The 14,677-nt window shown below is 42.6% G+C and overlaps 1 protein-coding gene across 1 annotated transcript; it reads left to right on the top strand.

The window, feature by feature from the left end:
• Nucleotides 1-204: 204 nt before the first annotated feature.
• Nucleotides 205-14,435, top strand: LOC307268519 (cAMP-regulated D2 protein; the record flags this gene model as incomplete). The annotated part of the gene is made up of 8 exons (XM_080051182.1): nt 205-690; nt 1,430-1,631; nt 2,059-2,192; nt 2,708-2,835; nt 3,714-3,832; nt 4,687-4,827; nt 6,941-7,113; nt 13,983-14,435. 8 exons carry the CDS (start codon nt 205-207, stop codon nt 14,433-14,435), a joined length of 1,836 nt encoding a protein of 611 aa, XP_079907308.1.
• Between the last annotated feature and the right edge of the window lie 242 nt (nt 14,436-14,677).

Below are 14,677 nucleotides of genomic sequence, written 5' to 3'. Positions count from 1 at the left end.
CAGACAGAGACGCTTTTGTCTGATAAATCTTGACAAGCGAGCAGCCAAATTGAAGTCACAAGTATTGGCAGTCTCTGGACAGTTCCAGAGTGAAGGCTTGTGGGGGGCTGCAACTTTTTCTACCTTCTGCCGGGACCATTATTCAAGTCAAATCATGATCTGAGCAGCAGGGTCTGAGGACGCATACAAGTCTTTTCACTCAATATGGCGAGCTGGATCTGTTTGCTGCTGCTGTGCACCCTAGGTTTAGTTCCCGTCTGTGGGGAGGTGACGAAAAATGATGATGACATGGACCTTGTCAGCTTTCTGAGAAGTATCTACTCCGGGCTAGTGGTGAGAGACGAGCCCTTGATCGTCAACAGAGACTTTGAGATAAACTCCGTCAAGGACATGGGACGTCCCGATGTCCTCTCAATCACACAGCAAACCGAGGACAAGCCCGTCAATGGGGAGACAAACGTGGCTCCCGCACCGATAGTGTTCACCAAAGATGGCCCGATCAAGGGGGTGACGGTGGATAAGGCCCACATATTCTATGGGATAAGGTATGCTGACCCCCCTGTTGGGGCATACCGCTGGAAGGCCCCCAGACCTGTGAGTCCTTGGTCGGGGGTTTACGACGCCTCCTTTCCCAGGGCGGCATGCATGCAAGCCTGCGCTGGACCCATCGCCGAGGAGTGTCCCCGGATCGTAAGGAACAATGCGATAACAATGTTTTGGGGATATTTTACTTGAGGGTGTGTTAATGTTTGGAGCATTTTTGGTATTTTGGCAGTAAAATAAGTTTCAGCAGCTTGATCATCAAGAAGAAGGGCCCTTGTTCCCTATTAAACAGATTCAAGTTTATTTTCTATATAAATTAGATACTCTAACTTGTTGATAGTAGAAGGAGATAATGAGCCATCACTATTTTTTGAGTGTGTGAGCTAAGTCATGGATGTAGAAAACCTGGACTCCCTAGATGGTACTCATTCATTTTAATGCAAGTTGAAGACCCCAACAAGGATTTATTCTCCTCCGGGTTTGCTTCCACATTATACAGCTCATAACACATACACAGTATGCCATCTCTCCCTGCAGGGACATGCCAGGATATTAGAAATACTGAGGCCATGAGTCATAGTTCTCCCAAATACACCAAGAAAGTCTCTGAAATCTTAATAATTTGTACCTGAGGTTTAAAGGTCTATTGTGGAGGAAATACTGAATATTTGATTGTTGATTTGTGTGTTGGCCGAAAGGTGTTTTTGAATTTGATTAGCGAATCTAAAAGGCTTTAGATGGCCCGATCATAAACAATTCTAAACTGTTTAAACAGAGTGCATGGCTGTAGTCTGGAGTGGAAGCTGTGACATTGCTTTATGACAGAAAGATGGATTTTTCAATGAACAAAATCTGAACGCCAATTTCCTTTTGACGTCCCCGAAAGGTGAGTGAGGACTGTCTCTACCTCAACATCTTTGTCCCTGTGGGTGTGAACTTCAGCTCCCCTCTGAGGAACCCACTGCCCGTCATGGTGTGGATCCATGGAGGGGACTTCATCGCTGGCTCGGCCTCCAAGCCACTGTACGATGGACGCTTCATCAGTAACTTCACACACACTGTTGTTGTAAGCCTGGAGTATCGATTGGGTAAGAGCGCTTAGTGTTACTTTACTTCTAAGTGCAATAGCCCAGCGTTGATAAAAAAAAAAACCCTCTATGTATCTGCCATCACTGTGACTATTTATGGCCTGTAAGCCTATTGTATGAGCAAGAACTTCAGCACTGGAGTTGATTGGTCAAAGGAACTAGCAGACATCTTGTGGAAGACGTTAATCACTTAGTTAAAATAATTGGTTTGGTTTATTGTATAGTGTGTGTGTGGGACTGGATAATGTGAGCCTGACATTATTTTAAATGGCCGAGCCAGTTGGTAATTACCCTGCTCTTCTGTAAGCCCGAGATCAGGAGCCGAGATAAGTGAATGGTAATTTGAAAGGAACTCGGTGGAAATGAATGTCTTGCCGGAGCCAATTACACTCTTTGCTGATCATGTGAATTGGTGCGTGATTTAAAGGTGCCTTTGGGTTCCTCGTGTCAGGCAAAGACCCCCACACCTCGGCCGCAGGGAATTATGGGATCCTGGACCAGCAGGCGGCTCTTCTATGGGTCCAGAGGAACATCGCGGTGTTTGGAGGTGATCCCAGCAAGGCAAGCAAGCAAGAACACACACACACACACACACACACACACACACACACACACACACACACACACACACACACACACACACACACACACACACACACACACACACACACACACACAGGACAGGCATAGAAATTCAGTTCACTTAGTTCATTTTCTAACCTCAAAGGGTCTGCTCTATTATTAGTGTCTTCTAGTTTGAATGTTAAAATGTGAAAAGGATAAACTGACAATTTTCATGATATCGGTGAAGATAAAACAGAGAAATGGGGGAAATTTAAACACAAAAAGGACCATTGGAAGTAATGAAACTTAACACGATTCCACACATGTTTATGAACACACACACGCTTATGAAGACAACGTACTGGTCAAGTTGACTGGTCTCACACTGCTTTTCGATTTTAAGGATTTGTAGGTAGTAAAGTTTGAATAGTTTTAATTTTATTTTCTAACATTAAAAGTTGCCGATTGTGGCTTTTAATGCCAAGCTTATGCATGGTACCTTTTTTTTTCAGGTGACCATATTTGGAGAGAGTGCAGGTGCTCAGTCAGTGAGTCTCCATCTGATGATCCAGAGCAGCAAGCCTCTGTTCAAACAGGCCGTCCTCCAGAGTCTGCCCTTCTCCATCCCTCTGAAGAGCAGGTGAGGAACCATCTGTTCACGGCACATCGGTGGCTGATGTGTGACTGATTTCCAGCTGGCTTACGCTTGAACAATACAATGGGCTCAATGAGCTGTCAAAAGTATGCATCGTCCTTTTTTAAACAGATGTAAATAAGGGGGAATTTTGTTGTTGTTGTTGTGTGTGTGTGTGTGTGTGTGTGTGTGTGTGTGTGTGTGTGTGTGTGTGTGTGTGTGCGTGGGTGTACAACAATTTGTGTGAGAACCAATTAGAGTTCTAGACAATAAGAGTGAGGACATTTTGGTAAGTGAGGACATTTTAGCTGGTTCTCACTTCGGGACAGGCCTTTAAAGGGCTGTTTGAGGGTTTTAAGGTTCAGAACTTCAGGTTAGTATTCAATTTAGGATAGGGTTAGTCTAAGGGTTGGGTTTAGGCATTTTGTTCTGATGGTTAGGGTTAGGGTATGGGGCTAGGGAATGCAACATGCCAATTAAGTATAGCCATTCAAAAATGTGTGTGTGTGTGTGTGTGTGTGTGTGTGTGTGTGTGTGTGTGTGTGTGTGTGTGTGTGTGCGTGCGTGCGATTTAACTCCTGATGCATTCAAACCCTGTGTGGGAATGTCTCCACCAGCATGCTTACAGTACACACAACTTCAAGTAGAACAGGATTTTTTTTTTTTTTTTTAAGATATTTTTTTGGCATTTTTATGCTTTATTGATAGTGTAGAGACAGAGTTGAAATGGGGCAGAGAGGGGAGTGACATGCAGAGAACGACCGCGGCCTGGAATCGAACCCGGGTCCGCTGCTGGCCGAGGCCCATGGGGGGGATGCCCTACCAATTGAGCTAAGGGCGCCCCTGGAATTTAGTTTTTGTCTCTTCTGGCTTTTTATTCGCAGACACGACGCGCTGAAACTGGGGAAAAACTTCGCCAAGCAGACCAACTGCACGGCGAGCGACATCGTCTGCTTGCTGTCTCTCACTCCACAGGCCGTCCTCTCCGCCCAGATGAAAACAAGTAGGGCGGCACAAACACTCACAGTCAGCGCTATGCCCACACGGTTACATAAGCTGGGCAGTATAGAGTGTGTCATCAGCAAAAGATGATGAAAAACATCATTCTCATCCTGAAGCCCAGGCATATTGGGACACAAAGTCATGAGAAAGTGAGAAATAGTGGGTCTCTGAGGGGGCAATTAAGGGGGATTGTACTGCCTCACTCAGCGCAATATGGCTGTAATACGTCTGCACGGTTGACAGGGTTATTGATCAATATCACTGACTCGGTTATTACGTACGTCCTCAGCTGCTGTTCATTCTGCCTATGTGAACCCTAGTTTAAGCTCTGATGCAGGGCCGTGCACAGGCATTTTTGGGCGGAGGGGCTCAAGCAAAAAAAAAGTAAGAATAAAGGGTGCTTGTACCAACCTACACACACTATCCAATGCGTCCATAATCAAAGACTTGGTTCATAACATGGGACCTGTTTATAGTCTACTGAAACACATTATTCCACATGTTTTCACTTCAGTAATGCAGTCAGTGTTCAGACTAATTCAGTCACATTAGATCAGTGGAATCTTTGAGAGAGACCGTTAGGGATGATACAATTTCGCTACCTTAGTTAGTCATATGAGCGTCCCAACTGGGTTTGGGCTGGAGGGGCTCAAGCTACCCTTGCGTCTTATCTGTGCAAGTGCCTGCGCTGACTCCTGAAAAGACCATAGATAATATAATCCGAAGCAGGTTTATCATAACAGTGTTTTGCAGGTCTAACTCCATCTGTTTTTCTTCTGTTGGAACTTTAATCTAAACGATGGAGCTCCATGCTCTGATAAATGTCACTCTAACCGGTGAGTTTGTTGACCACAGGTTCCAAGATCGTAAACCCGTTCAGGTTCCTGGAGGTGTTTGAGACGTGGGGTCCGTACATCGACGGGGAGTTAATCAAAGAGCAAGCTGTCATTGCCTTCCAGAAGGGCCACTGGCAGAAAGAGAAGCCAGTGCTGCTGGGTAAGACACACACACTGACCCTCTCCCCCCCTCCCCACCCCCCCCCCCCACACACACACACACACTTGCAGTGCTTGGCCCAAGGCCGAACCCCACTAAAAACTTGCAAAGATTATGAAATTCCTCCACTGAATACTTCAGAGAGAAATAAAAACTTTTGAACATAAAAACAATATAACACTCATTAGATGTTAAATGATTGAGTATCTTCAAATGATTTTAGACGAATTAGCATTATCATTTAACAGCCGTACTGTGTCAGAGCAACCTCTTGGCAGCCTGGCCAATCTCATAGCTGCTTGCTTTCCTCCCTTTGGTTCTAATTAAATTCCTGAAATTATAAAAAAAAACCTCAAGGCCAATATTCAGTGTAAAAAAGGTTTAAAATAGAAACTCTCGGAAACTAAGCGGTCTAATGAATCAAGGCGAAAGCTGAATCCTAATCACTTGTTGGTGTAAAAATGTCCCACAGTCATGAAAATAAATAAACATTACATGTCATTTAGCAGACGCTTTTATCCAAAGCAACTTACAACTGGAGCACACATTCATACGCCGATAGCCGCAGCTACCACGCAGGATGCAAGCTAACTATCGGGAGCAATTTAGGGTTCAGTGTCTTGCCCAGGGACGCTTGGACATGTGGCGGGGAGACAGGAGATTGAACCAATGACCCAGCAGTTGCGGGTCAACCACCCTACCCACTGAGCTCATTTTCCTTTATTTATTCTCGAAAGATCAATTGAGGGTTACCCTCTTTTACAATGACGTCGAGACAGATACACAATATACAATGAGAATACACAACAAGCTTACAAAGAGACAACAACAATTAAAACATTCAGATCAATTGAATAAAACAGAACAATAGCCTAATTAAAACAGTTACAAGTGGAGTGGGGCTGATTCAAAATAATAACTTTAAATTGGTTAACAGTTATGAGTGTATTTATTTTAATTTGATGTTGTAGGCTGTTCCAGGAGTCAGGGGCACTGTGGCTAAAAGCAGTTTTACCAAGGTCAGACCGGGCGTATGGAACATATAACATGAGCATTTCAGTTGAGCGGGTTTGATAAAGCCCATCTGAAATTTGCAGCATTGTTGTCAAATAGAGTGGCAGCTTTCCGGTCAGGGCTTTATATAAAAATATGCCAATGTGCATCACGTCTCTCTTTAAGAGAGGACCACCCAACCTTTTCATATAAAAGACAATGGTGAGTGTCATAAGCATCTCCTGTGATGAACCTTAAAGCAGAGTGAAAAACAGAGTCTAGGAGTTTAAGACATGATTGAGATGCATGCCTATAAACCACATCACCGTAATCAAGGACAGACATAAAAACTGCCTCAATAATCCTTTTCCTACTGAACAACGGGAAGGTGGCTTTGTTCCTATAAAAATATCCAATCTTTTGTCGCAGACGACAGACAAGATTTTTTATGTGAAATTTAAAAGATACTTTTTCATCTATCCAGATGCCGAGATATTTATATTCAGTAACTCTTTCAATTTGAGATCCATTATTTGTATGAATATTAAGATCATTAAAATGTATAGTTCTTGCTCTGGAGAAACACATATATTTTGTTTTGTCTGTATTAAGAACAAGCCTGAGGTCCACTAGACAGTCCTGGAGGGTGTTAAAAGAGCTCTGAAGATTCTGAACAGATTTATGGACCGAATCAGAAATGCAATACAGTACAGTGTCGTCAGCATACAAATGGGCTTGACAGTTTTGTAGCGATGAAACAATGTTATTGATGTAAATTGTGAATAGGACTGGACCTAAAATTGAGCCCTGCGGAACACCATTTGTAACTGTTAAAAACTCAGTTTGGTAGCTTCCCAGTTTTACTGACTGCTGTCTATCAGAGAGATAGTCCCTAAACCAGCTACATGTAGAATAATCAAAACCAATATCATGCAGCCTCTGTAAAAGCAAATGGTGATCTAAAGTATCAAAGGCTTTTGACAGATCAACAAAAAGTGCTACAAGTGCTGCAAAAAGAAGCTACATCCCCCAAACAAAATGAAGATGAATTTCTATACAAAAAAACAGAAAAGTTGTGCAGAAGAAATGAGTAATGAGGCTCTGTGTTGTGTCCACCCAGGTACGACCTCAGAGGAAGGGGTGATCTTTGTGTACGGTGTCTTCAACAAGCCTGTCTCTGCGGTGGAGAGCACGGTGTACGTCACCGCCATCTTTAAACAGCACGCTCTGAGGGTCCTGCACAAGTACCTGCCCCTGTACAGGGACGCAGACCGCAGGGGTATGCTAGCTCAGGTGAGGCGCGCTCAAATCAGTGTATATAGACAGTAATGAGTATATATGTATCACACACATTTGTCGAGTTAATTATCTTATCAATATTAACTGGACAATTCTTTTTTTGAATACTTCATTCATAAATTTTTATGCACACACATAACAAACACTGAAAAAAGTAATACAAAAATAAAAGATAAACAACACACATGGCGTACTCTACCGTACAGCTTTCTATTTCAACTGTCAAACTGAAAATAAAAAGTTGTCAAGTAGGTCCCCTCAGTACTGTGACAGTCAAGGAAAGGCTGCCATATTTGTTTAAAACACATTTGCTTTGCCTCAAATCTCATATCGAATTTATTCCATATATAAAGTACTGGAGAACTCTATAAGCCAGATGTCAAAACAGGGAGCTATCTCTTCCAAACATTAAGATTTTTATTTTTTTGCGCTCGACATCCGCTATTGGACCGACAGAGCTTTCCAATGACTTAAAGTCTCTAGTTCTTGTCCAGCCTAGAATGGCTGTTTCTGGGTTTGGATGGAGGATGTGGCCAGAGACATCTGAATTGAACTGGACAATTCTGTCTGGACTGCTAATGGCTGCTAATGCAAAAAAAAAAAATCTCTGTTGCGACCATGATGTCAGGTTAGCAGCACAAATGTCACACAGCTTGGTTGTAAAAATTTGCATTGCTAATATCTTGAGCCAGTGTTTTCAGGAGACCAAAGGATCCAAACCCTGCATAAGAGCCAGTATTTCCTTTGCAACAAGCTGCTTTTGATCAGACGTTTGAGCTAACATTCCTCCCTTTAAGATGTCTCTTTGCCGTAAGCTACGGTGGCCTTTCAAGGACAAGAAGCGTGTTACTATAGGTGGCGTCATCCACCACTGCCTCAAGTCTTTCCACAATATCAATATAAAAAACGCATTTAAGTTTGTCCGTTCCTGTGCTACTGTAGACACATGACGGTGCAACATGGCAGTGTGCCCTGCTCGTATGTAGATATAAAAGGCTCTTTCTAAAGCAATTTGTTTTTAAACATATTTTTTCAAGCGATTATACACTAATTAAAACATACTTCTGTTCTGAAAAACACCAATACCTTCTACACACTACACCGTTATTCAGTGGCAGTCATGCATGGGTCCGTGTCCCACCCAGCTGTGTAACGAGGACCCAGCTGTCTGTGTGCTCTCTCTGTCTAAACCAGCCTGATGTGGGATCTGAAAACACATGTTCTACTTTGCTGTGGTGATTCCTTTGGTTAAAAATAAGACACTGTCACATTGCTTTGAGATCAGAATGGTTATGAGAGACCGTATGGACATCATTACCATCACTCAGCTGACTTTGCACACTTCAGTGTTGCTGCTTAGCTCTACAATCAATAGGTCCTATCATTTTGCCCGCAGAGGGAGCTCCAACTCCAGCTTCACTCAAAGTCTCGACTTCCAATGCAAGCCAACCCTGTGTTCCAATCCCCATACTTTCTGATATTTAGTATGGAAGAAACAAGATTTAGGATGTCCCGATTCTTGTGGTCAGATAATTTAGTATGCTTGAAAATAAGCAAATATCTACTACAACCGGCCGAGACTTGAAGTGCTGAAATCAAGCATGCTATTCGGGCGATTCTGACCCACAATGCAGTGCGCATCGTAAGTGACGTCACATTTACGGAGCCTCTGTATGAAAACAACAAGGAATGCGACTTAAAAGTATGCCCCAATTGTAGCATAGTGCATGCTAACTAGATTCTTTTTATGATCAGCTGTAGTGTGAAGAATAGAAAAAAGAACGAGTAGTAGTAATGCCAAAGACTACAGGTCTACAGGGCGTTTTTTAGCCACTTGGGTTGGTTTTACGGTGCTATCGACTTTCCCTTTTGGGTTTGGTGGCACGCTGATCAACCTCATTTTCAGCATCAACAGGCAGTTTGTTTTCAGCAAAAAAAGCTCTGATAAATTCACCACATACCACCTCGAGGAAGGTGTGTCACTTGTGAGATCTTCTGGCTTCAAAAGATGAAAGCAGGCCCCAGGTAGTTCATTCTAACTACTCTTAAGACCGCTATAACACGGCTGTTGATTCAGAGCTCATGTTATCTGAGCTCGCGTTGTCATTCTCACGCCCCATGATACTGCTTTAAATGATGTGATGCATAAAGTATCCTAGAGCTAACCCCCCTCCTGATAGCCTCAGGTACGTCTACATTTTCACAGCTGCTGTCATCAAAACCTTCCCATATCTAAGGGAAAAGCTGACACACACACGGCACCGTCATGCTGTGACAGGAAGCTAATATCAAGAAACCTTGCTATCCTTATGTCTGCATGTAGTCATAGTAACAGTCAGACAACAGGACCTGCATCCAAAAATATAACATTCAGGTCATACTTCAGGTCTCTAGCCAGCCCATAACCATTTTAGAGAAAAATCATTAGATTGTATTTTTAACAATGTGTTTTTGACAATGTTGACACCAGAACATTGTTAAAAACAAATAAGTTTCAAGGAATACCAAGGAGTCGATTGTATGAAATCAATAAACTAAAGAGTAATATGATCCTGCGTCATTAAAGACCCCCAGGACCCAATGCACATGAAGGTTACATTCTTAGAATTGAAACAAAGACCAAACAAACAATTGGGGTTAGTGATTTTTTTTTATGACATTCACAGCTTATTCATGTCTTATGGTAGCCTGGAAATCCAGACCTGCCGCTGGCAATTTAAATTTGCTCAGCCTGTTGGTCTGGACCCGATCGATTGAAGCTCATTAACTATGTCGGAAAATTCAGAGCTACCAATCAAATCGTTCTATCTGATATGGGCGGGCCAGAGCCCTATGTACTGGGCTCTGGGGCGGACGTAACCGGATGACGACAGTGCTGTGCATGCGCCGTCGAGGCCGTGATAGTAAACAAAAATTGAGTTGACCTCTATTGCCACGTAAATGGTGAAATAGTTAGTTGCCTGTGTATCTTTATTACGTGTGTAGTTGTACTTTGATGACGAAAACGTAATCCATAAATAAATCATTAATAACTCAACCTTACATGACCAGGGTAGCCCCAGCAACAGCTAACGTATGTTCCTACTGCTACATTAACTGGAAATGAATTCATGAACATAAATGAATCACAACTCATCACCAGTTAACTTTGTTGCACACAAATACATAAAAACATATGTCTATTGTATTTATTGGTTTTGCTTTATCACCATATGTTTGTGTCTTAGCTGTAAACACAGGTGGGATGGCTCATAATGACACAGGAGGAGAAGGCAGTTTCCAGCAGTTCTCCCTCAGGCTCTGTGATGCACAGTGAAGGTGTCTGCCTCAGGGGGTCAGGAGGTAGAACTCCTGGATGTAGTTAGTATTCAGACACAGTTCACAGTGATGGAGGGAGACAGTGGAGACACACACACACACACACACACACACACACACACACACACACACACACACACACACACACACACACACACACACACACACACACACACACACACACACACACACTGTGTCTCTTCATAAAGGCCACTTCTCCAGAGGGCTGGGAGGGGGTCAGAACAAATGTCACACAGTCCATCAAAGAGCAAGGCTGTTATAGAGAGAGAGAGAGAGAGAGAGAGAGAGAGAGAGAGAGAGAGAGAGAGAGAGAGAGAGAGAGAGAGAGAGAGAGAGAGAGAGAGAGAGAGAGAGAGAGAGAGAGAGAGAGAGAGAGAGAGAGAGAGAACATAGTGTTGTGTTGCCATTTCTAGCACTGATAGGTATGTGGTGTGAGTATTGTTTCTGCATTCCACAAACCTAGTACTTCTTAACACGTCCAAAAACAACTAAACTAAAATGGTCCAACTTACCCTGAACGACAAATTGATAAGCTGCTTTTTTGTTTAACGAGATAAAATGAACTTTTGCAGGTTTTAAAGAAAAACTGCCAAAAGTCCCCCCAAAAAACTGCCACTGACATCACATGCTGATCAGAAAATATCAATTCCAAATAAGACCTGAAATGTGTTTCTGCCTCACAACAGGGAAAGGTAGCTTGTATTTTGAACCAGACTAGACACATCCTTTTTTGTAGTTTGTAGGTTGCTCTCCAGCAGTTGGGATGTGAGGCACGCTGTACACAAGCTAAATGGCTGTTGGACATTTATGTTGGGAAATAAATGTGTCCAAAAACACGTTAAGAGCACAGCCCTAATACTATGATGGCCAAAAGTTGAAATTGAGAACTGCAAAATATAAAATCACATTTATCGCAATGTTACGACATTATGACCGTGTATAAGCAGTATGGCTATTCATCATACATCATTTGCTCATGGAGATATGGGTCAAATGTGTTTCCCAGAAATCTAACTTTTTGCAGTACATGTGCCACATCATTTATTCAGCAGAAATGTAGGCAGTTTAGGCAAGACCCTGAAGGTGAATAGGGTAAAATCTTTAACTTATAGATGTTATAGCTATATCTATAACTTATAGATTAAACTTTGCCAGTTGATTACTGACATCTTAACAGTTATTTTTTACATACATTTTTTTCAGAAATTTTTGAATAAATATGCAAATGTCTATATATCTATATCTTACAAATGATGGGTCAATCAAATCCAAAAATAATATTTACAGGTCTTAAAAATATATTTGAGGCATGTATCTAAGAACAATATGTCACATAAATAAGACAAGTAAGAACATATGAACAACTGTCTAGACTCAAATATATCATTCAGATTAATGTAACCATATTTCTACCTGTGCTTTGAGCCACTTGAATGTGCGTGAACTTGTGCCTGTTAGCAGTGAAAACATTTGTGTGCGCCTATTTGAAACAGACCAGTGTGTGTGTGTGTGTGTGTGTGTGTGTGTGTGTGTGTGTGTGTGTGTGTGTGTGTGTGTCCATCACATCAGTTTCCCACAACCAGCCAGTCTGTATGCAGGTGTCAGATGTGAGGCTGTGTGGGCGCATGCAGGTTGTGTGCTGCTGAAAAATACAAACTGGTTTCCAGGTAACAGTTAGAAAAAGACCGTCTACCTTTTTTCCCCCCTTTATACTTCCTTTTAGCCGGGAGGGAACAATAACTTCCACCGCTCTGCCTCGGCTGTTCTCTTTGTAGATGTAAGGCTAATTAGCTTCATTAATTTTCTTCAGACACACAGCAGGCATTGGGAGATACACTGGAAAGCCTTAACCTTCAACAATGCCCAACAAATTCTTCATATTGTTCTGGTTTATTTTTCAGGTTTCCGTGGTCCAATAAACTAACGCTGCGGTTGTTATGATTTCTAAGCCAATTAAAATGGGAACAGAGGTCATTAAGAAAGAAGGAATAATAGACAATAACAAATGTGCATTTATGAAAAACTCATATTGAGGCAGAACAAAAGAAGATCACAGTGAACGGACACAGACACAAAAAGAGGGTCAGTGTGGTTGTGAGTGGGAGCTGTTATTCACACAAGAAAGAGGAAAAAAAGTGTGTTTTCAGGGAATAAAAAAATATATATGTGTAAGAGTTACAGCGAAACTTCCTACGTGGAGCCATGATTACTGTCGCTTTGCCTTGAGTCACATCTGGCGATGAAGGGCACAGGTAAATAAATAAATAAAAACATTCACAACACAGCCTAAATGAACCTCCTGTCTGACGGTAGATGCTGTGAAATGTTTTCACTGTATGATAACTGATGGTCACATAGTGGAAGAGAAGGGATTGAACAAAATGAGAAGGATTCTTTCATTTGGCCAACATGGAGAGCTACACCATCCATTGCCACCACTATGGTTGCGTTCCGAATCGCATACTTACTACTATATAGTATGTAGAAAAAAGATTTAGGATGTTCCGATTCTAGTGGACAGATTTAGGATGGTTAGAAGTACCCGGATGTCCTACTCCATGCGGCCAAGATTGTTAGTGTTGAAAACTGCATCCTATTTTCCTATTTGGGCGATTCTGACCCATCCAGTGCGCACGTGAAGTGACGTCACATTGACGAAGCCTCCATATGAAAACAAACGGGGATGCGACGGATATAAAAGCAAGAGGCAAGATCAAGGCGCAATGTTATGATGAAATAAGAGAGTAAAGTATGTCCCAATAGTATGCCTACTGCATCCTAACTAGATTCTTTTTATCGTCGGATGTAGTATGTAGAATAGAAAAAAGAAAGAGTATGCGATTCAGAACGCAACCAATATCTATTGGTTGAGACATTTCACACAAAAAGCAAACCCACGAGGGTGTCACTCTGCTGTTGTCTGACCAACACGGATACCAGCAGGGCCACGCAGAGCTGAAAAACATTCAGTTAAAGGTACCACTGGGTGGAATGTTTTTGCATTTTTTCAGAACATACTTGGTAGAAAGGGAATATCATACCCACCTGTATGTCTTAATGGGTGTATAATTGAAAGAATGAGCTTTTCATATCTACATAGGAGCGGGGGGCGCCGCCATGTTGCACCGCCATGTTTCTAAAGTTGCACAGAACGGACAAACTTGACGGCCTTACGCGTTTTTATGTATACAGGTATATCTCATATAATTAAATTAACATGAAAAAGCAAAAAAAATAATTAATTTGATTAAAAAAAGTTAAAGTTCCATATATTCCAGATTCCTTAGATATAAATTGAGACACCTGCTGAGGTGTTATGGAAGACTTGAGGCATTTGTGGATGATGATGCCATCTTAGGTAACTAGCTTCATGTCCTTGAAGGCCACGGTAGCTTCTGTGAATTCTGCAATCTAGAATCTCACCACTAGATGCCACTAAATACTGCGATATTACCCACAGATTAAAACAATACATTTGTTGTCTTATCCGCGTATCACTTTCTTCTTTCCTCTCTCTCTTCCAGATCGTCACAGACTACATCTTCCTGTGCCCGTCCCGTAGGTCTGCGCGTGCGGGCACAGCGGCTGGCAGTGCGGTGTGGATGTACGTGTTTGACCACGTTGCGTCAGACCCTCGCGTGTGGTCCGGTCTGTCCTTCTGTTACCAGCACGCCTGCCACGGCGCAGAGCTGCCCTTCCTCTTTGACTCCGCCTCCGTGGCCAACTTCACCCTGTCGCCGCCGGAGAAGCTGCTGTCCAATCGGATGCTGTGTTTCTGGGGAGCGTTCGCCCACACCGGAGACCCCTCGTCCAGGGCACAGCAGACCACGTTCTGCCGGGAGCAGCGCGTGCCCGTCTGGCCGCGCTATTCGGACACCAGCGGCTGGCTGCAAATGAACCTGACAGTGCGCTCCCATGCACAAGTGGGAACCAGGAACCATTTCTGTGACTTCTGGGACAAACTGGGAATCTACTAGTGATAGGTTGGGTTTGATTTGTATTAAAAAGTAAAAGAGTTTTATTTGACTTGGGTCTGGATCTCAAGAGTTCATTCAGTGGTTCAACTTGAATACTACTTTTACTGTTAAAGCTATAGTGCATAACTTTCTCATATAAATGAACCTTGATCACATTCAAGCAATAGCCAAATGAGTTGACACAAATTCGATTAAGCCTATCAGCTCCACAAAACTCTCTGTATTTCTCAGTATGGCAGCAT

The sequence above is a fragment of the Ammodytes marinus genome (assembly GCF_949987685.1).
Source record: "Ammodytes marinus genome assembly, chromosome: 22".
Classification (NCBI taxonomy): Eukaryota; Metazoa; Chordata; class Actinopteri; order Uranoscopiformes; family Ammodytidae; genus Ammodytes; species Ammodytes marinus.
The sequence above is the reverse complement of the archived record's forward strand: the minus strand, read 5'-3'. Positions and strand labels throughout refer to the sequence as shown.